The sequence below is a fragment of the Python bivittatus genome, unplaced genomic scaffold (genome assembly GCF_059951505.1).
Source record: "Python bivittatus isolate LINGU-HERP-01145 unplaced genomic scaffold, Pbiv_v1 ctg000570_np1212, whole genome shotgun sequence".
NCBI lineage: Eukaryota > Metazoa > Chordata > Lepidosauria > Squamata > Pythonidae > Python > Python bivittatus.
Window position 1 is genome coordinate 15,405,099 of NW_028277097.1, and position 26,955 is coordinate 15,432,053.

Here is a 26,955-nt window from a genome sequence, read left to right on the forward strand (position 1 = left end):
TGTTGTCTTAAAATGGTTCTGTTTAATTCCCAGCTCTATGTAAATTCTGGTGCTTGCATAAAATAATGACAAATCAGATTCGACCTCATACAACATTTGAGATGTCATCTTGCTCTGATAATTAAAATGAAATCAAGCTATTACACAAAAGCAGATTCTTTTTTAAATAATAAAACTGTACTATAATCAGTGTTACCTTTACTACTACTGTTTTAGCATAATCTTCAGGAGCCTATCAGGCCACTTTTTCATTAATTTAAACCATTGACCCTGTTCTAAGATACATCTTTGACAGACCATACTGATTTTGGGGGCCATTTTCCCAAACTCGTCACTTTTATTTTAACATAGTTTGTGAGATTTTCCTTGTCACCATAGTTGGTGAGTTTTTCCAGCTACCCTTTTCATTCCAAAGGTGATGAAGGATGATGTAGAATAAAACATAGAGTTTACAAGATCTAACAAAAGGAGGGGAACAGTCTGTGGATGACAGAGTTGTCCAGACTGGGACAAGGATGGTGCTTTTCTTTTCATGGGGTAGGGAAATATTTACAAGCTTCATAGAGAGAGATCTTTGGATTAAGTGGTAGACATTTGTTCTCTACTCCCAAGTCACTGCAACCAGTTTGAAACTACAAGAAAAAGTCTCCTTTAAGTTGAGCTCTACTCCTGGTGACGTCCATTTAGTTTTCTTGGTAACAAGATGAAAATTATTCACTCCTGCTTTCTTTTCTTTGGGGATTTTTTTCTATTTACAGTTCTAGAATTTCCTAGTGGTCTCCCATCCAATTGCTAACCCAGGTCTGACACTTTTTTTTTTTTTGAGAAACCAAATCAGCCAGGTGCTCCTTTTTAATAGGTAGTGAAAACAAGGTTTTGAAAAAATGTCCCCCCTGCTTCCAGGAAGGACCATAGATCCTTTGAGTCAGGGGATAAGATACATAACCATCAGTGAAGGATTGCTTGCCACCAGCTCCATTTTTCTGACCACCATCCATTTGGGGGGTATTCTAGGCACCCTCATGATGGTGTCCCATTTGGGGTGAGGATGAAGAAAAGCTGAGAGGAGCGGAGACATTGTATATAATTGTAGCAGACCAATTTTGCAGCCACTCCAACTTCTCTATGTTTGGAGGACAAAAAGAGGAATTAACCATGGAAGAATCTAGGTTTTTGATACTACTCCAGGCTGTGGTTTACAAGCATGAATCAACAGCACTCTGTAGTTTAAAATTATGGTGAAGATTAGGGCTGTGTAGCATTTAGGATTTAAAGGCATATGGGAGCACGTGAGAGGTAATCCCTGTCTGAAACTCATTAAAGCAGCTGTGTCTTTCCCAAGAAATCAAACAAGTTGGGCTCAGTCCTGGGAAAGGCACATTTGACTTATGCAGAGCAGAGGGGCGCAGCATGCCTGCCTCCATGTGCCCTGAAGCACCTTTCAGACATTGAATCTGAAACACAGTAACTTCTGTTAACATGCCATATGCATCTAGCTGCTAAATGAGACATTTATTAAAACTGCTATTATAGTGATTGTGAGATATGAGAGAGATTTTAGACTACCCACTCAAAAAAAAAAAAAGTCTGAAAATTTAGGAAGTGATTGAAATGACTGAACAAATCGAGTTTATCCATTTAATTAAATGAGATATGCCATGCAAGCTCCATTAGGAGAGATTAGAATATAAATATACAATACTAATAATGAATTTAGGGGAAACAATTCTAAATTATGTGTTTATAAAATAATACACATATATTACTTCTCATTAATATTATTGAATTACTCCTAATGTTTGATGTATAAAAGTAGCGCTTCCTAATTTTTCTCACACGTCCATCTCCTAACCCAGGAAAACTGGTGCTGAATGATATTTGAATTCTGATTAAAATGCTGATGTCTTTATTTTCTGAATCATCCATGAAATTCAATTTGGATTTCTGGTCTGAGCAGAGAGTTGAATTTGGCCTTTCTCCAGCTATCTAGAATCAGATGACCTTTGGAGCAATTTGTGTAAAAAAAAAATAAATCAAGTTTAAAATCACACGGCCATCCATTTAGTCCTAGTTGTTCTTAGTGGAGAATCTTCCCTGCACACTGTTTTTCATGTTTCTGGTAGTGATTGTGACAGATTGTGGGGAGGCTGGAAAGGGGGATGGAGGAGAACATAGCCATAAACAACAAGGGACAGCAGGCGAGTCAGTTGTCAGCTTGTCTCATAAATGACAACTTAGCTCAGGTGAAGAGCAATTTGGGAAGAAACATCTCAAAGCATTCAAAGAAACCCCACCTTAACTAACTCACACTATATTAGGCTGGGAACATTTTATTGCAGATTCCAAGATTCTGCATGTACTCCAGCCAAGTGTTGCTTGATCTTGCTCAGCTGTGTGAGACTTGACAAAGTTAGGTGTTTTTTTTCCCTAAGTGAAAATTTAGAAATAATTCCGGAAAATCTGAAGGAATTAGTCTCATACAGATCTGCTATTCTAGTCTGATCTTGACCAATTTATGAGGATAAACAGATGCTATAAGATGAATGATAATAAAGAAATGGTCACAAATTATAATATATAATTATAATAACTATAATAAGATGGGAATTGTCACACATCTTAATAAATCTCATCTTGTTCTTAGGTTGTGGCTTTCATTCTCTTGGGAATTTTGTTTAGCTTTCATTTCTTCTGTTCTTTTAGGAAATCATCTGTTTCTTGATCCAGGCCTTTTGAGTTGGATGAATAAGAGCTTTATAGTGCTGTTTAATTATTTGTATTTTATTTTAGATCATTAGCTGCCCTCAGTTTCCTATGAGTAGAAAATTGTACTGTAAATTGTAGTAATAACTCATGTATGACTGAAGTACACAGAGGAATTGTGGTGAAGATCAGACACCAGTTCATAGCTGAAGTGACATTAAACTGGCACTGTGGACAAGCAAATGGCACCAAGATTTGAAAATAAGATGCATTCATTATAATGAGCAAAATATTTTAGGTGGTCATTAGGGAAGTCCAATAATGCAAGCTAGGAAGTAACAATGACTTTAAGTCTTACATTTTTTTCTTGGACTTAAAGTGGACTAACTTCACATCAGTCTGCCTTATCTAACTTTGCATGTGTGTACGTATACATATGTACATATCTACAAACACACCCCATCTGTTAAAAAAAGGAAGCCTTTTTTAAAGTACACAAAGCAAAAACAGTGGGGAATTATGTGCTACATCACTCTGGCATTTTCAACATCTGGATGGCCATATGGTAACGCTTTTTGGCTCTGTCTCAGTTGAACAGCTGTGCTTTTAAATTGACAAAACAGCATGATATGTTCTCCATTTATCTGTAAACACCTTTGCCAGAGTCCCAGGATGCTGCTCCCTTTCTTTCAGGAACTGGGAAAGTGAAGGGGCGTAATCATTTAAAGCAACAGATTCTGTGTTGTGATGAATTTTCCCCCATTGCTTCTGACAGCTAGCTCCCTCCAACAGAAGGGAAAAGAGGGGCTGAGTGACAAGCCAGGAAAAGACCAAGGTTACTCTCAGCATGTGTTCTTTGTTCCCCAAAGGGTTTGGGCAGGTAGAGGACCACAATAACGGAGTGCAGGCTTGAATGTTGTTAGATCTACTAGTTTTTCCACCTCTGTCCCCCAGCATGTTACTAATTAGTTTCTTAAACCAGTTTGTAGAACCCTGACTCCAGATTCCTAAATACCAGGGGCTGAATAAAAAGGACAGAAGGTTATTGGATGGGTTCATCCGTTGGGCTAAGTCTTAATGCAGTTGGTTTGATTTTGTTTGGATGTATGAACTCTGGCATTTTGGTTTATTCCATAAACCATGATTAAAATAAATTATGGCTTTAGTGTGACATGAGAGCCATCCACAGACCTAAAGCCTATGGTAGCTTGGCTTATTGTTGTATCCAGATCCAAATCTTGGGCCAGAGTATAATTAAAGAAAATTGTGTTAACATCAGTTTGTAACCATGCTGTGATGTAGGTTAGTAGAGCTTAGACATTTTCTGAATTAAGTGGCCATTAGCCTTCCAGGAAAATGAAATGGGAATAGCAACTCAGCAGCCCTTCCCTTCCCTTCCCTTCCCTTCCCTTCCCTTCCCTTCCCTTCCCTTCCCTTCCCTTCGCTTCCCTTCGCTTCCCTTCCCTTCCCTTCCCTTCCCTTCCCTTCCCTTCCCTTCCCTTCCCTTCCCTTCCCTTCCCTTCCCTTCCCAAAGGACTTGGAGGGAAGGATTAATCTTCCACTTTTCCCCATATTGTGGCTGCAATACTAATAGAGCCATCACAGATGTGTGTTTTCTGGCTAATAGCAATTATAACAGCAGTAGCCATTATAAAGTGCTGAACAGTGCAAAAATTGCTGGGGTGGCTGGTCTCTAATTGTGCAGGGAGAGCAGAAGCTGCTGTTGGGGTAATAATTTGACAGTCTGTGGGGTGGTTGCAGGTTCGTCCCCTGACCAGGATGAACAGCAAGGTAGTTTTGCATGTCCTGTGAATGGCAGTGCAGCAGTTGATTCTGGGCTGGAATCAATTGCCAGACTAGGTGCAAGCCTTTTAGAACGATGTTATTTTCTCACCCTAGTTCTGTCAGATACGCTCCCTTCATTTTGCTTTCAGCTGAGTTGACAAGTCACTCCCGTTTATTAGATTGGGTATGATGGATGTAAGACAGCGAGGGGGTACGAGTAAGCAGAGATAGTCAGCGCTGAGAACAGAAGCAAATGTGCCAAGAACATTGAAGCACATTGATGCCAACAGCTGTCCCCAACCTGGCACCCACCCCAGTATTGGGACGCAGCTCCTCAGATCCCCCCTTGGCATGGCTGAAGGTTGCCATTACTAGCCATGGCCATCCAGATGCCCTTTGGTAATGGTATGATAAAAGTAAGGTCACGTTTGACACTTGTAAATTGATATGCACATGGATCCGTCCTTGTACTTTTTTTTGGCAACGGTATAAAAGTGGTTGGTGTCTCCCATCCAAGCTGCAACCCAGGTGGACTCAGGATGAGGTCAGCCAGGTGCTGCCACCTACTGAGACAATTTTAGAGACAATTTCTCTATCCAGAGAAGGAACTGAACTATTTTCAGGGGGCCAGCATATGGCTGGAGTAGAGTAAGCATCATTTTGAATGACTTAAAGGAATAAATATCTTTAAAAAAAAACCCTGCATTTATTTAAGGAGCTAAACACTTTAAAGCATTTTTTTAAAAAAACTCATTTAAAATTCCAACAGTCTTGAAAAGTAGTGCGTTTTCTATTGATTCTGTTTGTATCTGTTGGCTATTTAGTTGTTTCACAATTTTTATAAGCTGTGTCCTTGTAATCTTCAATAAAAAGCTAGTGTACATATGCTGTACATAAATATATATTAAGTGATCACTGGGTTTGTATATTCTTTATAAATCAGTGATCTCAAAATGTTCTAAGAGTTTTTTAGAACACTCTTTCCAACTTGGGAATGTTCCAAATGTGTTGGGCTTCAACTCTGTTGATTCTCAGCCAGTATAGCCATGCAGTTGGGAAATTAGAGATTTGAAGTCCAACATACCTCAACAGCAGTAGGTCCAGGTAGGCTGGCTTTGATCAGTTTTCAAGTGCAGGATAGCTGTGTGACATCTGAGAGAAGTAATCAAGACTGTTAGCAAGAAGGTTCTACTGAAGAACAAGTGATGATAAAAAACATCTCTTTGGATCCATAGATGGACTTTTCAGAATAATACTACCTGAATAAGGAGCTTCCAGTAATTTGCTAGGCATCTTTCCTCTTGTTGAGCATCACACTGGAGTGAAGTTTTGTGTGAAGTTCCACAAGAGTTAATTCTCACACAATCAACGAAAAGCAGTGTGATAGCAAACCTGACTTCTGAAAAAAAGATAGGTGGAGACAACCCATCCTACCCCAAAGAGGGTGCCAAGTATTATGTTATGTAGGATGGAAAGAAAAGCAAAATGCAGGAGGGTTTGAACACAGTTTCTCTGTATAAAGCTTGTTCTTGAATCTCAACAAATGCCAAAACCCTCGGATGTGGCTTCTTGTTTGCTTAAGGGCTTCATTTCCTTGGGGTGTGTGGGTTAAGCCCGACATCAGTCTTTGGACCTCTACATCTAAACATGAACAGTAGATGAAAAGGTAGGGGGAATGTACATGACACAAAATTGGATTAGATATTTGAATATGGATGGCCTACGTGATAGATGACAACAGTGGGCAGAAAGTAACAGAATTACCTTAAAACAGATTCTTGCACAGGAATCTTCACAGAAAGCAAATGTTCGGGTGTAGAATGGGAGAATATCTGGTTTGGTAATGGGTCTTATGAGAACGGTCTTGAAATGGTAGTTGATTGTCTACTGGATAAGAGCCAACAGGGTGATTTGGCTGCAAGACAGGGAGATGCAATTTCAGGTTGCATCAACAGAAATATAATTTCCAAATCATGGGAGGTAGTCATTCCATGGTGTTCTGCTTTAGTCACTTGGGTACTATATCCCATTTTGGTCTTTCTTGTTCCGTAGCTGATGAATTAGAATAATGGTGGTAAGTTACTGGTCACAGATTCCAGAATGTTAGAAAAATCTTCCTAGCATTCAAGCAGTTTGAGGGTAGAACCATGACCCAAAGAGATAGTGGGCCCCCCTTTGTTGGATGCATTAACAGCAATCCCTTAGGGGTGCTTTAATTTAGATTCTTGCAGTGAGCAGAGATTGGAGGTTTGCAGGTTTTTTCATGGTTTGCAGATTTGCATGGTCCGAGACTGGAGGTTTGCAGATCTTTTCATGGAACCTGTTTGTTAGAAAAGAAATTCCTGCAATCCCTGATTAAAAGCAGTGGGGCTTCAGAAGCACTTCGTTCCTTGTAGAGGATTTTTTCCTTCTTCATCTTTTGCAGAGACGTCCCCCATCCATTTTGTCCTGCAAAACCCATTCAGCTCCTCTCTTTGAAAAACCCTGACCTCAGTGTCCCCTCCAACTCTAAAGCTTCTCCCACTAGTCTTGCTTCTTGATGCTCGGCTTAAGTCTCCGTCACTGCAAACCCTACCAATGTATTTCATTTAAAATGAAACAAGAAAAAGATCAGCCGTTCCTCAGCATGACTCCAAAGGCAATATATCTCTTGCTCTCTTGTTCAGATGTGCCAGCAAATCTTTTTCTACACACGGGCGCACATTCACACACACACACACACTCATGAATTGTAGTTTTACTTGGAGGACTAGTGTTTTCCCCTCATGTAATTATAGTTCCTGTTTCATTGAAAATAAGGATTCTGGAAAAATGTGTGAGACGGATGGGTTCTCATCTGCCTGACCTCTTCTGTTACCAAGGCTGCATGGGTTTAACTTTGAGTTCTGAAGCGGGGCTCTGAAAGTATGACTGTGTGTGTGCTCCTGGACCTGGATTGATTAGGGTCTCAGGTTACACAAAGGCAAAAGTACATTTAGCTTCCTTGCAAACATTTTGTCTGGTGGGCAGAAGGGGTGAGGTGGGTGAATGAAATGTGGCCTCTCTTCTGTACGTAGCATCGTCCTCACTTACTAAAAAAACCCAGCTGAACATAACTCTGTCTGTGTATATCATGTATCCAGAGCTTTACCTATGGATTTATCTCATCATTGTAGACAAAAGGGAGCATCAAGGCTTAGTCAGGTAGTTATTAAAAATCTTGTGATCAGCTAAAAGCAACCCTCCATTAAATTAGAGAACTCATTTAATTTTTATGCAAATTAAGCACATTGCTGTAAAAATGAAGACAGTATAGTGGGTATTTTTTGTGATAATGCTTTTCCTTCCTTTAAAGATAAATTAATTGATCATATGAGGAAAGCTTTTTAATTTAAGGGACAAATTGTTACCCTATTTTATGCAACTATTTCCCTTAAGATTCTGTTTTGTGAATGTGGCCACCCTTCATTTGGTTTTCCTGCTTTTTTTGTCTCCTAAAACATTACTTTTGCTGAGTTATGGAAATATGAAAATGTCCCAGGGTAAGCATATAGGTTTTGATAAATGACTGTTTTCCCTTTATCATTTCAGATCCTGGAATACCCTATTGATCTTAAAGAGAACAAGTTTCCTTTGCTGCGTAATCCAGATATTTTGGTTGGAGAAAATGACTTGACAGCTTTAAGTTACCTCCATGAACCTGAAGTTTTGCATAACTTAAAAGTCCGCTTTTTGGAATCAAATCACATCTATACCTATTGTGGTGAGCATCGCCATATGCGTTGTTTTTGGAAAGAATAATAGCAAGAATGGGGCAGAAGATGTTGCAGATGTTTTCCTACTTGATAGTGTGCCAGGATTCCTTGAGTTGCTTAGGGCCCGATGATCAAAACGAAGGTCTTCTTGAAAATGCCCCTGCTTTCAAACGTTTGTCTTTCTTACCTTCTCAGATTTGGACTTCCAGCCTGTGGAATGCAATTTTGGAAGTTACTTTTGGTTCCCTATCCTCTTGGCATTTAGGAAATGTATAAAAATGCATTTTTTTTCCTGCTGATGTTGAATAAATACATGCTTTCAGTACCTTCTTTGTTATCTTTAATGTCTATCTTTATCTCACTATATACTGTTTTTGTTTTTAAAATTTTATTAGCTATGCTTGACTACTAGCCAAAGTAGAAGCATAGGATATAAACCAAATAAATTAAATCATAGTTTGCATCAGGGGTGTCCATGGGATATGGTCAAGGAGTCAAGATGGTGGCCACAATGATGCGACTGAAGTTCCACCTGGACTTTGACCTTGTATTCTACTTGGACGCTGAAAATACAGTTCATATCATGGACTGTTGTTATAGAAGAACAATCTGGATTGTTTCCATAAGAATAGTAATGTAAGGCTAAAAGTGTGATGATATATTTCTTGTAGGTATCCTCAGAACTATGGAAACATTGTGATGGGCTACATCCAATATCATGCATTAGAATTCTTTCTGAACCTTTCTGGAATTACCCCTTCCAGTTTACTAAGGGGGCTTCCTCCAACACCTTCACCGTTATTCCACACTGGCTCTTGGCATGAGAAAGAAGGATGGGTTGTATGTCTCCCAGGGAGCTTTCATGGCTGAGGGGGACTAGAACCTGGGTTTCCACTGTTCGGTCCAACATCTTAACCAGTACACTACACTGATTTGTGTTCAGTGGACAGATACCATTGATTACAACTCAGGTATCAAAGCTTTAAAACAGTGTTTCTCAACCTTGGCAGCTTTAAGATGTGTGAACTTCAACTCCCAGAATTCCCCACCTCTTAAAGCTGCCAAGGTTGAGAAACACTGCTCTAAAAGAAGGTCTGAATCTTACCGTTTTACAAAATTTTATTGTGCAAATCACCTAGAGAGCACTTTTCCCTAAAAACAAAAGGCTCTAAATAAAATCATGTCCTACTGGGCTGACAGCTGTTTGCTGTAGTAGATAATTATTCCTTGCCATGCCCCCAAGAAGAAAGTTTGAAACCCTTTATAAAATGTATTTATCAGGTTTTTAAGTTTTGGTTGGGAGACATCCATTGGTCCTTGTATCCTCACAAAGCCACACTGAAAATAATGGTAAAAGATGCTACGGAACATAGAGAAAGAAAAAGAAACATATTCTGAAGAAACAGTCTGTGTTATTAATTTATACACAAATTAGCCTCTCCGTTATTTCAAGTTCTGTAGTGGAAACTTTAGAGAATTTTCTGGTTGAGATATAAATTCACCAGCTTAGGACAACTTGTGGACGTTAGGGTGCTTTTGCTTATTAATGTAGTTAAATAATAGGTTGAAATGGGCTTGGAAATTGATGCACAGTAAATAGGCCAGTTTACACGATGAAGTGACTCAAAACTATTCTGCTTCTATGTGTTTGTGCCTTCCTGTTTTTTGTATCTGGGCATGTTTCTCTGTCTATAATTTTAACGGTTTGCCTTTTCGTTGCTTTTAAGGTATCGTGCTTGTTGCCATTAATCCTTATGAACAATTGCCAATCTATGGACAAGATGTCATCTATGCATACAGCGGCCAAAACATGGGAGATATGGATCCTCATATTTTTGCAGTTGCAGAAGAAGCATATAAGCAAATGGCCAGGTGAGTGCAGAACTTTCTTCCCTTCTACTGATGCATTTAAATTGAGACTGATGTTGCCTCAAATGAACAAGTAGGTTCAGATTCAGGAGGTAAACTATGATGAGGCTTCTGGAAATCTTCATGACTGTCATTGTGTCAGGGGAAAACAGGGTGCCCTTGAATGCAGAATTCAGCAACTTTAAAAGAACCCTGAGAAGCTCCATTTAATTCCTGTTTTTAGTTGTTTTTTAATCTATACTCTGGTCCACATGGTTTAACAAGTAGAAATGTGAGAATGCATTTCTTGTGTTGTGTCAAGTGGTGTGAGGATCATTTTCTCCAAGTAGTCTTCCTCAAGCTGATGCCCTCCAGATGAGTTAAACCAACTCCCATAATCCCTTGAGGCCTCATTGGGTATGATGGATGTAAGACAGACATGTTTTAGTAGGTGATGGAGAATGTCATTTCCCGCTTAGCTTCCTGGGATGCCTGGTCCCCATATTCAAGTCTCTGTTGAATCAAAAATGCTTCATAAAAGCTGGGCTTGCTCAAAGTTGTATCTGATTTAACCTTCTCCAGGTTTCTGGGGAGACTTTGTGCATGAGAGATGTTGGAGGCTTCTTACAGGGTTACTCATATGTGGCTGTTGTTGTTGTTGTTATTATTATTATTATTTATTAAATTTATATGCTGCCATGTCCCCCAGAGGGTGACTCTGGGCGGCTCACAATTAAAATCCATTAAAAACAGTAAAAATATAAATATTCATATTAAATTAGCTAAAAAAATAATACAATATAAAAGACTGTACACAATTCAAGATGAAGGGAGGGCAGAATCAATTACCCCACCAGCCAATTTCAACAATGTGAGCCTCCATCACGCCCACAGGCCATCTGGCATAGCCAAGATTTCACACTCTTCCAGAAGGCCACGAGAGTGGGGGTGGACCGCACCTCAGGTAGTAAGTTGTTCCACAGAGTGGGGGCCATGGCAGAAAAGGCCCTCTTCCTAGACCCCGCCAACCGAAATTTCTTGACTGGTGGGGTCCACAACATGCCTCTTCTTCCGGATTGAGTGGGGTGGGCTGATATAATGGGTTATCCAGGTAGGTTTACTATAAACCCCAGAATCAGGAGCATCTTCACTTTCCTAGTTAGCAGATATCACACTTGGCATTTCAGGCACCTCGTTCTAGTTGTTTCCCATCCATTCCACCCAGCTGTCTCTAGCATTTCAACATCTAGATTTGTGCTTTTCCATCCTTCTGCCTGCCATGTTTCATATTCTTTCCAAAACACTTGCAAGTGGAACAATATGATGCAGACCTTTGAGATGTCTATGCAGAATGTCTTTGAGATGTCTGGGGCCAGGATGTTGGTAGAGCTGACACAGGGTGGTTGATGGATGGAAGTAAGTTTTTATCAGGACCTCAACATAGTTTATTGTTTTAAATGGTTGTTCCATTGTATTGTGTTTTTATTTTGTTCACCGCCCAGAGTTCTTCTTGGTAGATAGGTAGCAATATAAATACAGGTAGTCCCCAGTTTAAGGATGAGTTCCGTACCCAAGGTCTATCCTTAAGTCGAATTTGCATGTAATCCGGAACAATATTATTGTGTAATACTATATAAGTAGTATTATGTAATTAACTCAAACCATTATATATTTAATTTGAATCATTGTGTATTTAACTCAAATTTTGCTACAGTAGGCTCCGTTCTTAACTATGGGTCAATTGTAAACTGGGTGTTCTTAACCCGGGGACTATAAATCAGTTTTATTGTAGAATTCGGAGTGGGTAGGTTCAAAACAAGGAATTCTTTAAAAACACAATGATAGAAACAGCAGTTGGATCCGAAGTCATTTTCTTTATTCCATTCCTCCTCTTGACGGATCTACTTCTAAGCGTTGTTGGTAGTGGCAGAGAATGAGGATGTAATGCTATGCGGGAATGACCTTGGGAGACAGGGAGAAGAGACGCAGCCAAGGGAACGGTCAGATAAGAGACAGCTTAGCCCATAGCAGGAATGTGAGAGGGGCAAATGTATCAGAAGGGACCCTCCCTAGTTTCTCGGGCTGTAAAGGTGTGGGGGGAGAGATGTACTTTCAGTCTTGCAAGATTCTGTTAAGCTAACCTTACAAAAAAGTAGAATTAGCTCATCTGGTCGTGCTTCCTGTCTGGTCTACCTCGCAAGGCTAACGGGGTGCATCAGGCACTACAAAGGTTTGCAATGATGGTTTATTTCTCTTTCTATCTTTTCTCCACTCGCTGTCTTTATCACTTCCCTTTTATTGACCTTATTCCTTTTCTTTACTGCTGGTTCTTTCCTTATAACTTTATCATTGTGACAAGAACACTTGGGTCTGATTCAGAACTGTAATGAGCATTTCAGACTTAATTAGGGTTTCATCCACTCATTCCTGTACTGAAATTGGCCTGCACTGCAGTCGAAAGTGCCAGTGAGTTGTCCTGAGTGGATCATAGGAATTTCCGCTGCAGTTTTTATCTTTCAAGTAAGTTCAGGAATAGGGTAGATACTGCATAGTTAGAAACTTTTGCACTCCCTGGTGGAACTGTTAATGTCAAGTAAGCATATCTGATTTTAAGAAAAACATCCGAGAGCAGTGCAGGAATGCAAGGTCTACCTGAACAGAATATGCCTGGCTGGCTGGGAATTCTGGGAGTTGTAATCCAAGCACACATGGAAGGGTGGTGTGGTGTTAATACCGGAAGGAAGAATTCAGGAGAATGCTGCAGCCAAAGTGCGTGTCTGTGTGTGGTACTTTAATCTAGATGAGGATAGTTCTTGTGTCTTTGTGTCTTTGTGTGCCATGAGACCAACGTATGCTGTGAAAAGATGAGCTGTGTTCAGTTTGCTTATCCATTCCTAAGCCTGCAGTTTCTTCATTTCTGTTTTGTCCCCATTCCAGTACGGTTCAAAATAGTGCTAGGAAGAAAAACCCGCTTACATTTTGTTCCCTAACCCTTCTCATTGAAACGGTCTACCTGCAGAGGGGTGGGTTTTCCGTCTCTGGAAGCAATAGAAGCGAATACGCGTAGCTCAGGGTTGAACTGTGGAGTCCTTGGGGTTCTCTGAGCTTGGTTGTTTTCTTGCAAACGTTTCGTTACCCAGCTAGGTAACATCTTCAGTGCTAGAATGGAGTGGGGTTTGCTCTCTGTTTGTATACAGTGGCATGCCCTGCCAGTGTTGGAGGGGTGTCCCCCCCCCCCCACTCTGGTAGTTCCTTGATTAGGGTATTGTTTACTGCTTGATTGTATGTCTGGTGATAATCTTGGTGTTAATCTCTGCTTATCTGGGTGATGATTGCTGGTGACCAATAGATGAGAATATATGTCGCTTATATGTATGTAAACAGAGAGCAAACCCCACTCCCTGCTAGCGCTGAAGATGTTACCCAGCTGGGTAACGAAATGTTTGCAAGAAAACAATCAAGCCCAGAGGACCCCCAAGGACATCTCTGGAAGGTTTTAAGAAGAGGTTGGACAGCTGCCTCTCAAGGGTGGTTTCATTGGTTTTCCTGCACAACTGCAGAGCTTGTGATCTCTTCCAACTGTGATTTTGTGTTGAAAGAAAATTTGCTTATGAATAGAAATATCTTGCTTTAGAAGATAATTCTGGCAAAAATCCTCGTGGGAGGAATGTAGTGTTCTTGCATTTCTTTTGTGATGAAGTTACCTACATCATGTACGAATGTCCCGTCTTTCACCACCTCTTTTCAATGATCTTCAGCTGCCCCCTTGCTTTTCATGCTCCTGCTAAATCCAAGGGAAGACTTGAGAGAGGTCTTCAGCAGTGCTACTATTGTTACTTCTCTAGGGAGAATTCGGCCCTTGAGCAATTCTTGAAGCGTTGCTTTGTTTTTCCCCTTAGAAAATATTCCTCATCCGATTTATTTGCATACAAAGTGGGTGGAGAATTAAAAAAAAAAACTATTTGTACCAAGTGCTAACCATAATTAGAAAAGATCATTCTTCCCTGTGGGAGGAAAGAAAGGATGGGTATAAGAATCATTCCTGGAATGAAATCCTAGAGAAGTGTTTCTCAACCTTGGCAACTTTAAGATGAAGTCCACACATCTTAAAGTTGCTAAGGTTGAGAAACACTGTCCTAGAGGATGCCATTCTGGGAGAGAGGAGATTTCCAGGAATCAGCATTGCTGCTTCTTATGCAAAATCATTCTTCTAATCTGCTTTGTAATCTAGCGATTGCAAAAACAGATCCTTGGTTGTACAAAATCCCCTTCAATTCCATGAAGCTTCTTAAAGAATCCAGCATGGCTTCTTTAAGGCTTCTTTATACCAGATGGAACATTCAGGAAACCCTGGTTTGTGTGTGACCTTTGAAACCTCCTGTTGATTCCAGAATTTTGCTGAAGCAAGCTTTTAGTTTGATGCTCCTGGATACTTGTACAATATACCAAATGTGATTTTATTTACTTAGTTGTAAGCCCATGTTGATGGGAAGAAGGAGATTCCAAAGTATTCTTCCATCTGCCTTGTTTTAAAGCAAATTCACCCACTTAACAAAGGCATATAGTTCATTAAAAATGTTGATGCCAACAAAGATGTAAAAGAAACCTGTATTTCTGTACAGGGTGATAATTATTTTTTTTAACAAAGGAGAGGAAGGGAAGGTTGAATTGTCTTTCTCCTTGTATACAATGGTACTGATTCAGATTACTATATGTATATACTTAAGTCAATAAAATTAACAGCTAGGATGGCAAGCAGCTTGAATGTTATCTAGTTACTCCTCAGTCTGAATTTCTTAGTTCTGCCTGGTTTGTGGCCCTGTTGACTTGTTCTCACTGTAGATTGTAAGGAAAAAGGTGAATGTATTTTCTTGGTATAGTTCAAAATGCAGCTTGACCCTTGTTGATAAGGCTCCTTCTAGGATAAAAGTATGCACAGAAGTTGTCTGTGGGAACAGGGCTAAGAATTCTCTCCTCGGTGCTTCTTCATTTAGAATTATCCTCCAATCTCTCTCTCTCTCTCTCTCTCTTACTGCTTTTTAAAAAAATGGGCACAGAGGCTCTCTTACCCTTCCATAGTATGCTGTTTGTTCCTTGTGCATGTTTTGAACGTTGTCAAGTATCGCTTAGGAGAGCAGCGTAACGTTTCCGTCTCCTTGTCTCACCCTGCAGTATTGAAATAATTTCCTGGTGATATTTGTTAAATGCTCCCAACTTCCTTGAGCACAAGAGAGCCAACAGCAAACTCCACAGTCTATAAACAGATTGCAAATAAAAAGAACAAAGGATGGTGAAACAGAAGACCAAACCCATAATATAATACAATATAATAATAACTGGTTGGTTTCTAGGAGGAACAGGGATGGGCAACATTGGGGGTGAGGAGTGGGTTGTCCTTCTTTAATTGATTTCCCCCCTCGGGTTCAAGAGCTACAAGAGGCACACCAGTGACATGAGGATACCACTGAAGGCACATCTGGATTTTGAGATCTGTATCTAATCATGGGATGACTTTTTCCATTTCAAACCTGCCTACAGGAGAGGCCTTTTTTAAAAAATAATGTTATTAAAAGTTTTACAAAGGAAGATAAAAATGAATACAAACTGATATAAAGTAAGAAAGGAAAAAAGAGAAAGAAATCAAAGGGGAGGTTAAAAGTGCAAGAAAGGAAAAAAAGTAAAAGAAAAATGGAAAAAAAGAAAGAAAAAGGATACAAAGAAATGGCTTCCAACCTTCTTTACAGCAGTTATAAGTATAATTATAAATTTACCTCTTTCTGTAAAGTTACAAGATGTCTCTCTTCTTTCTATAACTTATCCTGTCAAATCATCAAAACCATAAATCATAAGTTCATTGTTTTTTTTCTATTTTCCACAAAAAGTCCATAAGGGGTTTCCTGCCAGCAATAAACGTAGATGTTGTCTTTTCTCTAATCAAAGAAGTCAATTTGCCCATCTCAGCAAGTTCCATCATCTTCACCAACCATTCCTCCATTAGAGGTATTGCTGAATCTTTCCATCTTTGTGCATACATTAATCTCGCTGCAGTTATCATATACAAAAAGAAAGCTCCATGACTTTTTTCCAACTGTTTGTCAATCAGTCCCAAAAGAAAAAGCTCTGATTTCAATTGTATATTAATCTTTAAAATCCTCTGAATCAGTGTATGTATTTGAATTCAATTTTCTAGCTTTTTTACACATCCACCAAAGAACATAAAATGTCCCTTCTTGTTGTTCACATTTCCAACATGAATTTGAAGTGCCTTTATACATCCTAGACTATTTCTTTGGTGATACATAGCAGCAGTACATCATTTTATAAAAATTCTCTTTAAGATTATAACATAATGTAAATTTCAATCCTTTCAACCACATATTTTCCCATTGTTCCATCTGTATATTATAACCCAAAAGTTTTAGCCCACTTTATCATACATTCTTTCACCTGTTCTTCTGTTTCAAATTTCAATCGAAGTTTATACATTTTAGCAATTACATGTTCATCATTTGTACATAATTCCATTTCAAACTCAGTCTTACAGTGTTCAAAACCATAAACTCTTTTGTCTGCTTTAAATCTTTCTAATAATTGTAAATAAGAAAACCATTGGCAACTATATCCCTCTGTTACCAGTTCTTCTCTTTTATTTTATTTTGTATTCCCCTTGACAAAATTCTAGTATCTCACGATACGTTAGCCATTTGTGTTTGCCAATTGTTCCTCGTCTATAAAATGCTTCTTGTGCTGAGAGCCACAAAGGTATTTTTGGGCACAGCTTGGATTTGTATCTATTCCATATTCTCAGTACGGCACATCTAACATAATGATTTTTTAAATCCACATTAACCTTGACTTCGTTGTACCACAGATGCCCATGCCACCCAAATCTCAGATCATGTCCTTCTAGCTCCCAAAGTCTTCTGTTTCTCAGCAGCACCCACTCTTTCATCCAAACCAAACAGCAAGCTGCAAAATACAATTTCAAATCAGGTAAACCTGATCCTCCTCTTTCCTTTACATCCTGGAACATACTTAACTAGGAGAGGCCTTTTGAAGATGCCCTATCATCAGGGACTTCTCTTTCCAGAATGCAGAAGAGGGTCTCATCCTGCATTAGATCCCTCCTCCCCTCTGTATTTAGCAAATCTGTAAAAGCATATCTCCTTCACCAGCTTTTAATTCTTAAGTTAGTAGTGTGTCAGTGTTAATTTTAATTTGGGTCTATTGTTTTTAAACCTTTTTGAGCCTTTAATTGAACAGAAAGGCCAGGAAGGAGTGAGTGTATCTGTCTGTCTCTCTGTGTGCATTTTAGAATCCTTAAAATAATATGAACGTTGGCTGTTACTTAAAGTGTGCAGCCGTGCCAGTTTCTTAAGGGCTCCAGATGGTGTTGAAGGAAATAGACCTATTTCTCCCCTACACTGCCAGACCTTTCTGATTCTGAGAGCATACTCTGCTTTTCCCCAAAACTATTTCAGACTTTTATTTATTTATTTATTTATTTACTTACTTACTTACTTACTTACTTATGCAATTTCTATAGCCATCCATCTCAATCCAAGTGACCCTCGGACATGCAGGTTGCATCATCCTGTGATCCTGGTGTGCATCTTTTCTTAAATGCAGTGACTGCAGAAGAAGGTCTGGGAAACTTTAGCCACCACTCATGAGACTTTGGGACTATTTGTGCTTCTGGTTATATATAACTTTATGGGCTGTGTAATCCAGGGGTACATGTGACCTAGATGTTGCTCAGTTCTGAGCTTAAATGCTTAAACCAAAATGTTCAACATCAACTGTTCCATGATGTTTTATGCTCAGAAAAATTGTACATTCCAGAAAGAAGCATGTAAAGAAAACTAGAGATTTTACCTGGTTCTTTAAGCTCGATAGTTGGACCTGGGACTCTCAGCATGCAAAGTTGGTGATTGGAGCATTGATCCTTTGCTGGTCATACATAAACTCACCACTGTTAAAGCTGGCAGCTGTTTATTGACTTCAAGTTTATCTAAACCAAGTAATCAATTGGTATTATGAGGCCTTATTCAAAAGTGGAAGCAATGAGCATGAAACTGAGCAAACTCAGGGAGGCAGTGAAGGACAGGAAGGCCTGGCGCAATGTGGTTCATGGGGTCACGAAGAGTCGGACACGACTTAACGACTGAACAACAACAATTCAAAAGTGACATTAAGCCAGGGTTATTTTAATCACAATTAGTTAAATAAATCAGAGTAGTTCATACATAAAATTAAGCCATAAAACAGGGTACTGAAGCCTTCTTAGGCTGACCTAGGAATGATCCCTCCAGAGTATGCAGGCCAAGAACAAAAATTAAGTCTGGTTTAATTTAAATATAAATTGAGTACCATTCATATGCTTATTTCACCTGCATTTAATAATTGCTCCATCTATCACATTCCACATTCTAGTTTGATGGCAGTTTTGGGAAGGGTTCAGGAGCTCGTATCCAAGGGTTTGAAGGCTTCATGTGGCCCTGGAACTACTGTTCATCCACATTTGCCATTAAAAGTAGCTTCACACATCAGACAGACCAGAAAGAAGCCAACCATGTAATGATTTAACATTATATGTGATGAAGGCCTTTGAGAACAGCAATTTGTTTAACAAATGCTAGCAGTTCTTCTATAGAAGCCCCAGGTTCAAAAGCTCTGAGAACACCGATTACAGTACATTCCAAAGCTTTCTGTAATAAAACATCACTTTTGAAATTATATGACTGAGCTATTTTGAATGCTGCTCTTTCCAGCCTCTATAATTAGTGTCATACTAACCCAAGATAAAAGAATGTGCATATATATGTGAAAAAGAAAAGGTTGTACCAGGAACAGTTCCTCCTAACCAGATGATACTTGGTAGTTTATAGAAGGTTAATAAAATTAAAAGGAGAAATTTTTAAAATCAGTTAGGGTTAGGGTGTGAAGCTAATGTGGGTACAGTAGAACTTGGGCATAGGTAGACTCTTACCTGTCTGTTATTAAGCTAATGTGGCCAGGTATTTTTCTGAGAAGTCTATAATGCCAGGAAAGATGGAAAGAAAGAGAAAAAGAGGACAACCAGCTGCAAGGTGTATGGACTCAGTTATAGTGGCGATGGGTGTCCTGTTGGAAGCTCTGAAAGACTAGGTTGGGAACAGATTGTCCTGGAGAAGGTCTATCTCTGTGGGAGCCAAGAGTCGACCCAACCAAATGGCACATAATCAAATCAATGGCCAAGTATTGGTGATGAAAAAGTTGGGTTTGAGTGGGAATTCCCTGCATCACCAATTTGGGCTGGGTTATACAGTTGGTGGTGGAACAGAAATCTGTAAGTATTCCTGGATGTGGACTAAGCCCACACTCTCCTCCACAGATCCTCACCATCACCTGTTTTGGTCCATGTGCCAGCCATAGGAGTAAAATTTTTTCTAGGGTGGATTCCTTGCAGATAGTCATGGGGGAAGAGGGAGGCATTGTGGTTTCATGACAATGATTGGTAAACACTACCTGTACATTTTAATGCCTAGCATTCTCTGCCTTACCATTCAAGGTACAAATTCCAGCATTGTGCATCATAAACGGATGTTCCCTATGTCTCCACCCATTTATGGTAGGTATTATTGTTGCTTTCACTGAGTAAATGAGACATCGGGCTGTTCTTTTCCTTTCACTATATCACGAAGTCCTTTTTCCAGTATGAAAAAGCTTAAGTGGACCAGCACAATAATGTAGCGTGAGCCATCCAAGAATCACTGGGCTAATAAAAGTTATTCTATTCATACTAAAGGCCTGCAGGAGACGTAACTGTCTATGACTCACATGGCAGTATTCAAGAAAAAAAAAACAGGAAAATGTATTGAAACAATCCCGTTATTTTGTGGTCTCACTGATAATTTATTCAGTTCTTTGGAATTGAGAGAAGGGGGGAAAAAACAACACAAAACGCAACTATCTGATTGCACTATCTATACACTTAGCATTGGCAAGACTTCAGTTGAATCTTTGGGCACTCGATTCTGTGGTTTAACTAAGTTCGAGGCTTATATCCAGCTAAGGCGCTCTGAAAAACCACATGGGTAGATAAAAATATTTATCCCATGTTAATAGGAAGAATCTGCTAAAATAGCTAATGGGTCTCGGTCAACATGAAATCACAAGTCCCTCTCTATATTCACTGTAGTTTAATTCTGGAATTTCTTTCTCTCTCCCCCCCCCCCCCCCCCAATGATTTTGCAGACTTTCTGATCTATCTTTCTTGGCCTTGAAAATAGGCAAATCATGGGGAATCTACAGGAAGGGTAGGTGGTAGGTGCAGCATTGTGATCAATTAATGCCCCTTTTGTATGAGTGTGCAACATCACCACACATACAAAGGGGCTTCAGTCTGCATAATCTCTTTGACACCCGTCATCTTGAAGATTTTTGTCAGCTCCCACCCTACCACTGTGGATGATACTGTGAACAACTGTTTGGTTATTGACCTAACTGACATCTATGACCTGAGAAACTCTGGCTCTCAACTTAATCCCATGGTATAACATTTACTTTGCTTTGGCACTACTACTGTTAACCAACTCTGACTCCACTGATCAAAACCAAACTATTTTAACTTCAACCACAACTGATTCAAGGAAGATTTCCTATTGTTGCTTGGTGGCTTCTTCTGTCCATTCCTGAAGACTGCTCCTCTGTTCTCCCTACTTTCCATTCCTGCTCTGTTGCTCGGTTTGATCTTTTTTCAGCAGAATTGCTCCTTTCCGTTGCCTTTTTCCTCTGCTGCTCAGAATCTTCTCTTCTTTTCCTTCATCTGTCTCTGTTCTTTGCCTCAGTAGTCCCAACAGCTGCTCTTGAAATCAGAACTCTGCAAGTTGTGGTGGCTGGGTGAACCAAGGGGCCCATCTAGCCTTTGGATGCTATGCCAGGGCCAGACTGGCCAGATTGAAATAAAATTAAAAGAATGAAATGTTGTCAATACACTTATTCACTGTATACATAATACATTTTCTCTTCTCTAGCAACTTTTGGAAGACACAAAGAGTCACTGCATTGCATAATTCACTGGAGGAATTATGTAGGCATATCTATACCTGATATGGGTAATGGGTAATTTGAGGCTCAAACTGAAGGATTGGACAACCCAATCAATCTCAGTATATCAGCCTGAACCAGGGAAGACAGCTGTTCAAAATTACATTAAATATAAAATCCCAAGGTAGAATGAAGTGATTGACTCAGCAGCAGATGTTGTGGAGTTGGTGAGCAATAGCAGAAAGATATTCAAAGGTCAGCAGTGTAGCTGAAGCACTACCTGCTGTGGACTTATAAGTTAGCTAAGGTGTGGGTGAGCACCTCAATCCGTTGCTTATGCTGAAGTAAATTTCAGTTGCTAGCTTAGTTAATTTCTGGTCGTGAACAAAAAGGGACATCATCTCCTTCACTTGAAGGTCCATCAGGTTCCCATTGTTTTACTACTGACTAGGAGGGAAGTGTTGCCTTCTACCCAACCTGGACTAGAGGGACTAATATATGCTGGTATAAAAAGTTTTTAACGTGGGCAAACAGTGGTTCCTGTGCTGAATCTAGAACCCATGTTCAGATGCAGGATAATGCAGAAGGTGCTTTCCCTGCAGAACATTTTCAGAGGAGAATGGCTTTTACAGAGGAATGGTGGAGGCATTTTATGCAAAATTTAGGAGTAGCGCTTGGAGGGGATAGGGAAAAATTGGCCAGATAATGCCAGCTTGGCAGGGAAAGTAGATGGCAGTAGGCCTTGCAAAAAGGACCCAGGCAAGAAATTAATGATTTGTCATGAATTTTAAGTAGGGATGTGCAAACATTTAACCCTGAAATGTCTGGACCTTGAAACAGAGTTTTTCAAGCATTTTGAACTTGAAACAAAACATGTGATCTGAGAGTTTTGTTTTGAGTTTTCATCTTGAAACTTGAGTTGTTTCAGGTTTCATTCTGATGGAATGCAACCCATACAGAACTTTCTAATACAATCAGAACAAATTTCCTATTTTATGCACATGCCTGAATGATAGATTTCTAGAGGAGCAAGAAACTCCTCAAACATGTATTCCTGTGACACCCTTAGATTAGCAAAAGGGCACCATATTCCCCCCCCCCCCGCCCCATTGGAAAGAACTGGAGGGTATTGTCTAGTCAAGATACTGCAGGTTGGGATCTTCTGTTACAGCAAAGGGGGTGGTGATACCTCACCTGTTGAGAACAATGGGGTTTAGAATAAAATGCCTCCAGCTCTTCCTATGCAGGGCAAGCAAAACATCGTAGACTAGATGCAAATATAATTGCTGTTTGTAATGGGATATGGTGCATGACTCTAATGAAAATGGAATGAATGAAATTACAGTGAAGAGAAAGTCCATGTGAGGGCTGCCTGTTTTTTGTTTTAAAGCTCACAAATGCCTCATTGAGCCCATTGGTTTTAAAATAAATAAAATTAACCCATGGAATGGAAACACATCCTTCCAATTTCAGTAGCACCATAGAACATAGGCAGCTAGCCCTAAGATGAAAGGAAAGGATTAAGTAAGTAGTTCAAGTTGGGGGGGGAGCATTAATACCCCTCTCCATTTTGCTACACAAAGCAATGGAGTACGAATAGTCAACCTTTATTCTTTCTGGGGATAGTACCTGTAATTCACACATAGGGGATGAACCTAAAGTTGTAGTCCAATCTAAAGTTCAAAAGCAAAAATGGTCAGGGCCTCCTTCTTCTCTCCATTCATTTCTCACTCCCTTCCCTCATTCCTCCCCTTAAGTAGTAAGCTATACCCTCTTACTCATGCATTTGCTTCCATTTGCAAACTCTCCCTCCTGGTTCATGAATTTACTTTTTGCTCTGTCTTCCTTCCATGCTGGGGTCTGCTTCTCTTCTAGGAGCTCACTTTCCTTCCATTCTGTGTTAAGGAAGTCTCTTTTCTTTTCCTCAGCTTAACAACAAAGGCCAAGGCAGGGAGGGAGACAGCACGTTTTGGTAGCCATGGTGGTGCTTTGCCCCATACTGAAAGCCTCCAAGGGCCATGCATGGATCTCAGGTAGATCATATGTGCGAAGGATGATTAATAGAATATGGGGTTTTCTTTGGATTTCTCTCTTAAAATAGAATGTAGCATGCTTACAGGGATAGCAAGAGTTACATCCAGCATATTTGGAAGAACCCAAGTTGTGGAAAACTAACCTTTAGTGCACCAGAGACTACTCTATCAGAACTCACCCTGAGTTCCCTACTGTTAACATGGGAGTCAGAGGGGAATGAGATGAAGAAATTCAAATCGTGATAATTTTGTTAAAACATGTAAATATATGTGAAAGACATAGCTCAGTTGTTCAAGAAACAGCTAATGGAGTATTGTAATATGATAAAACTTGCAACCCAAACTTGAGCCCCAGTGATTTTTCACTTTGTTTACCGTACTCACAAGCTGATACAGAAGTTTAGAAATGTTGGTGAGTACTAATTCAACAAGTTCAAAGTATAACCTGGTAGGTTAAATTGGGTTAAGCTGAACAGCCAACCTGGCTTCATGGATTTGAATGGAGTACCTTCAAGAAACATTTTAAGAGTCCCAAAAGATAATGTCAATGTATTTCTTTTTTTTTCTATCAATTTTTTACCTTTAATGTCTAATTGTTCAGTAAACAAAAATATGGGAGGAACCTCAAAATACTGAGATAGCTCTTAAACTGTTTTATTGCCTTGAATAATAATTGAATTATTGACTTTTCATGGACCAGGAATTGTTTCTCATAGTCACTCATGCCTTAGTCAACTAGTGGGTGTACCCCTGCAATGTGTTGTACATGGGGCTGCCCTTGAAGACCAGTTGGAAGCTGCAGCTGGTTGAAAATGCAGTGTTTGCTGGTAGTTATGGATACACCATGGTTACCAGTGAACTTCCAGATGCAATTCAAGATGCCTCTATGGCATAGGGACTCCCTATCGGAGGGGCCGCCTTTCTCTCATTGCTTCTGTCCATCCAAGATCCAACAGAATGGGCAGAATGCTTTCTCTGGGAATTTGTTAACGTGCTGGATGTAGTAGTCCCTGAGTTATCACCTTCTTTATGCTTTTATTTATTGATTGATTGGATTGGATTTATATAGCTGCCCATCTCACATACGCGACTCTGGGTGGCTTACAGTAAAATGGATAAAAACAAATAAAATACATAAAATAAAATCATATAAAATAAATTGGATTGGATTGGATGTGTTTTTAACTTGCATACCGCTCAGAGTTGGTATGAGTTGGGTGGCCTTGTAAATTGAACTAATAAATAAATAATAAATGATCAGAGGGACTTATACCTAGACATGTTATAGATGTTTACAGATGTTGAAAGCTGAACATGTATGATGCAGTTAATATAATTAGCTTACTCATTACCTGGTTGCCTTCAGTGAATTTGCAGGAATTTCTGCCCTATAGCTACCTGTTAAGGGACTTGATGAATATGTACATGTTTAATATGTTCCTGTTGAGCGTGACTGGATGTGGGATGATCCCTATGGGTGGCATAAGGACTACATGAGCGGGTGACTCAAGCAGATGAAATGTCACTGAATTGCTTGTACAAATTGTCTGTTAAAGTAAGGGTTTGTACAACACAATAATGGAAGTCCTATTATATGAAGACTCCCTGTTGACATCTCTAGCTGTTTTAGAATTAGCATAATCATTGATTCTCAGACTGATAAAGTTTCAGGGTGATTTTGGCGACACAACCAGGTATAAGCTCCTCCATTATCTTGAAAAGCTTAACCAATTGTTGGTGCAAAGGAAAGTAGTTACAAAGAAATAAAGAGCTCCCCACCTTAAAATACTTCACTGATTTACTGGCTTCAGAAGAGAAGTAGCCTGGTTACTGGAATTTTTGTGAGCCTATCACTTTGTTCTCAGTAAATCTTGCAAAATCTACTGAGAGCTGCGTTTGGAAAAGAATCACTTTTGGTTTTAGGCAGATACCAAAAAAAAACTTGACAACGAAACAATATTAATATGGATCCCATTGAGCCAGATGAATTCCTCAGCTTAATTTCACTCTATTGTGTTCATTCGTAGCTGTTAGTTATGCCTAAAAGCAAACAAGAACATGGATAGAATCTGGACAAAAGCTACATTTCTTTTCATTTAATTAAAATGAAACTAACTACAATTAATATAACTGCACAATTTCCAATAATTTCCTTCTTTCCCTGTAATAAACATTAGAATTTGGCGGTAACTTTGGACAGAGTTCTGAAAGGCTACACTTGAACATTTAGGATTGGATCTCCCTTTGTAAAGCTTCCACCCATTGGTTCTTGTCCTATCCTTGGATGTTCTGCAGGATAAATCTATACCGTCTTCCCTGTGACAGTCACAGAGAAGAGGATGTGGATTTATTCTCCATAGTTCCAGAGGGCAGGACAAGAACCAATGGGTGGAAGCTTTACAGAGAGAGACCCAAACTTGAAATTAAAAATAAGGAGGAATTTCCTGATTGTGAGTGCTATTAAGCAGTGGGACAGCCTGTCTCCTGAAGTTGTGTGTGCTCCATCGCTGGAGGTTTTCAAGCAAAGGTTGGGCAGCCATTGGTGCCCAAAGTGATTCTTCCAGCTCTATGCTCATCCCCTTCAGACAGGCTTTAACCAGAATTCACAACCAGCAGAGTGGTCTTGTTGATTCATAAGAAAAAGATTTACTAATGGCTTTATTAAGACTTCTGATTAGAATCATCATTAGGCTTAATAAAGGGAGTCCCTGTGAGGTCTTAAAGCCTTTCTGTTTCATGAGGATATTTTGTTTCATATTTTAAAGAGCCAAGTTAAAAAGCATGGCCTAGAATCTTAAAGGCAATTAGTGAAGTGGTTTTTAAAAACCATTTGCTCTGGGAGAACCATAAATACTGAGAGACAGAGCTAAGATCCAGTAACAGAAGGACTTATTTTGCTAACTAAGAGAAGGTGAAGAAAGTCTACATGGATAATGATATTTACACAGTGAAGTGGTTTGATAAAACAGAAGGAGCAAATGTGTTGCTGCTGTTGCAGATATACCTTATGCCAATCTGATGTTTAATTATTCATTGTTGTGGAGTCTTGATATTTTGAAATCCCTGGTGAATTTTTGATAGTGCCATGATGCTAAGGAAGCTTTGTTGCTGGAACTTGGGCCCAAGAGAGGACAAGTGGAAGGCAGGACAGCTAAAGCAAGAGATCATATGTTTAGATCTCGTGACACCTGCCAACCCCCCTATTTGACTCAACTTTAATTTTTTGAAAAGCCTTTTAATTACAACTAGGCATCCCTGGGACCTGTTGGGTCATCCTTTGAGAGAAAGGTAGTGCAGTCTGATGTGACCAGAATGAACATTAAATTTTAGGCTGACCATATTTTTTTTGACCCCAATACTGGATAGTCCCATGATCATCTAAGAGGATATATCATAAATAGAAAAATAATTGTGGTGGCAAATGAACTTCAACAATAAGTCAATATTTACTTACCTATGTGGGATCAGGAGCCACTTCGACTTCCTGCCGGATTCCCCATTGACTTTGCTTGTGGGAAACTGGCAGGAGCATTGGAAATCTTGATCAAGTGACTGTGAGGACATGGTAACAGCCACAAGTTTGCAAATAAAACTGGTCTGAACATCATGGAAATTTCAACTCCACAGTAGTAATGGGTTCCAGATTTTTTGTGCATTCTTTAAGTTAGCAGATTTTACATACCTTGATTCAAAAATTATTGTGGTGTAATGCGCCATTTGGGCTAACTTGAGGATACAAACAGATAAACACAAGAGTTTTAGTAGTATGTAGATAGATAATAACAAACTTGGTATGCTGCAAAACAAAGCACCAAATTTTGGCA

General features: G+C 39.5%; 1 protein-coding gene across 3 annotated transcripts in view; it reads left to right on the plus strand.

Moving 5' to 3' along the window:
• MYO5B (myosin VB) overlaps positions 1-26,955 on the plus strand; it is a 253,937-nt gene that overhangs the window by 77,565 nt on the left and 149,417 nt on the right. For all 3 annotated transcript variants that reach the window (XM_088152666.1, XM_088152667.1, XM_088152668.1), the window contains exons 3-4: positions 8,059-8,230; positions 9,950-10,094. In XM_088152666.1, coding sequence (XP_088008792.1) covers positions 8,059-8,230; positions 9,950-10,094 — 317 coding nt within the window. The remainder of the gene's footprint in view (positions 1-8,058; positions 8,231-9,949; positions 10,095-26,955) is intronic.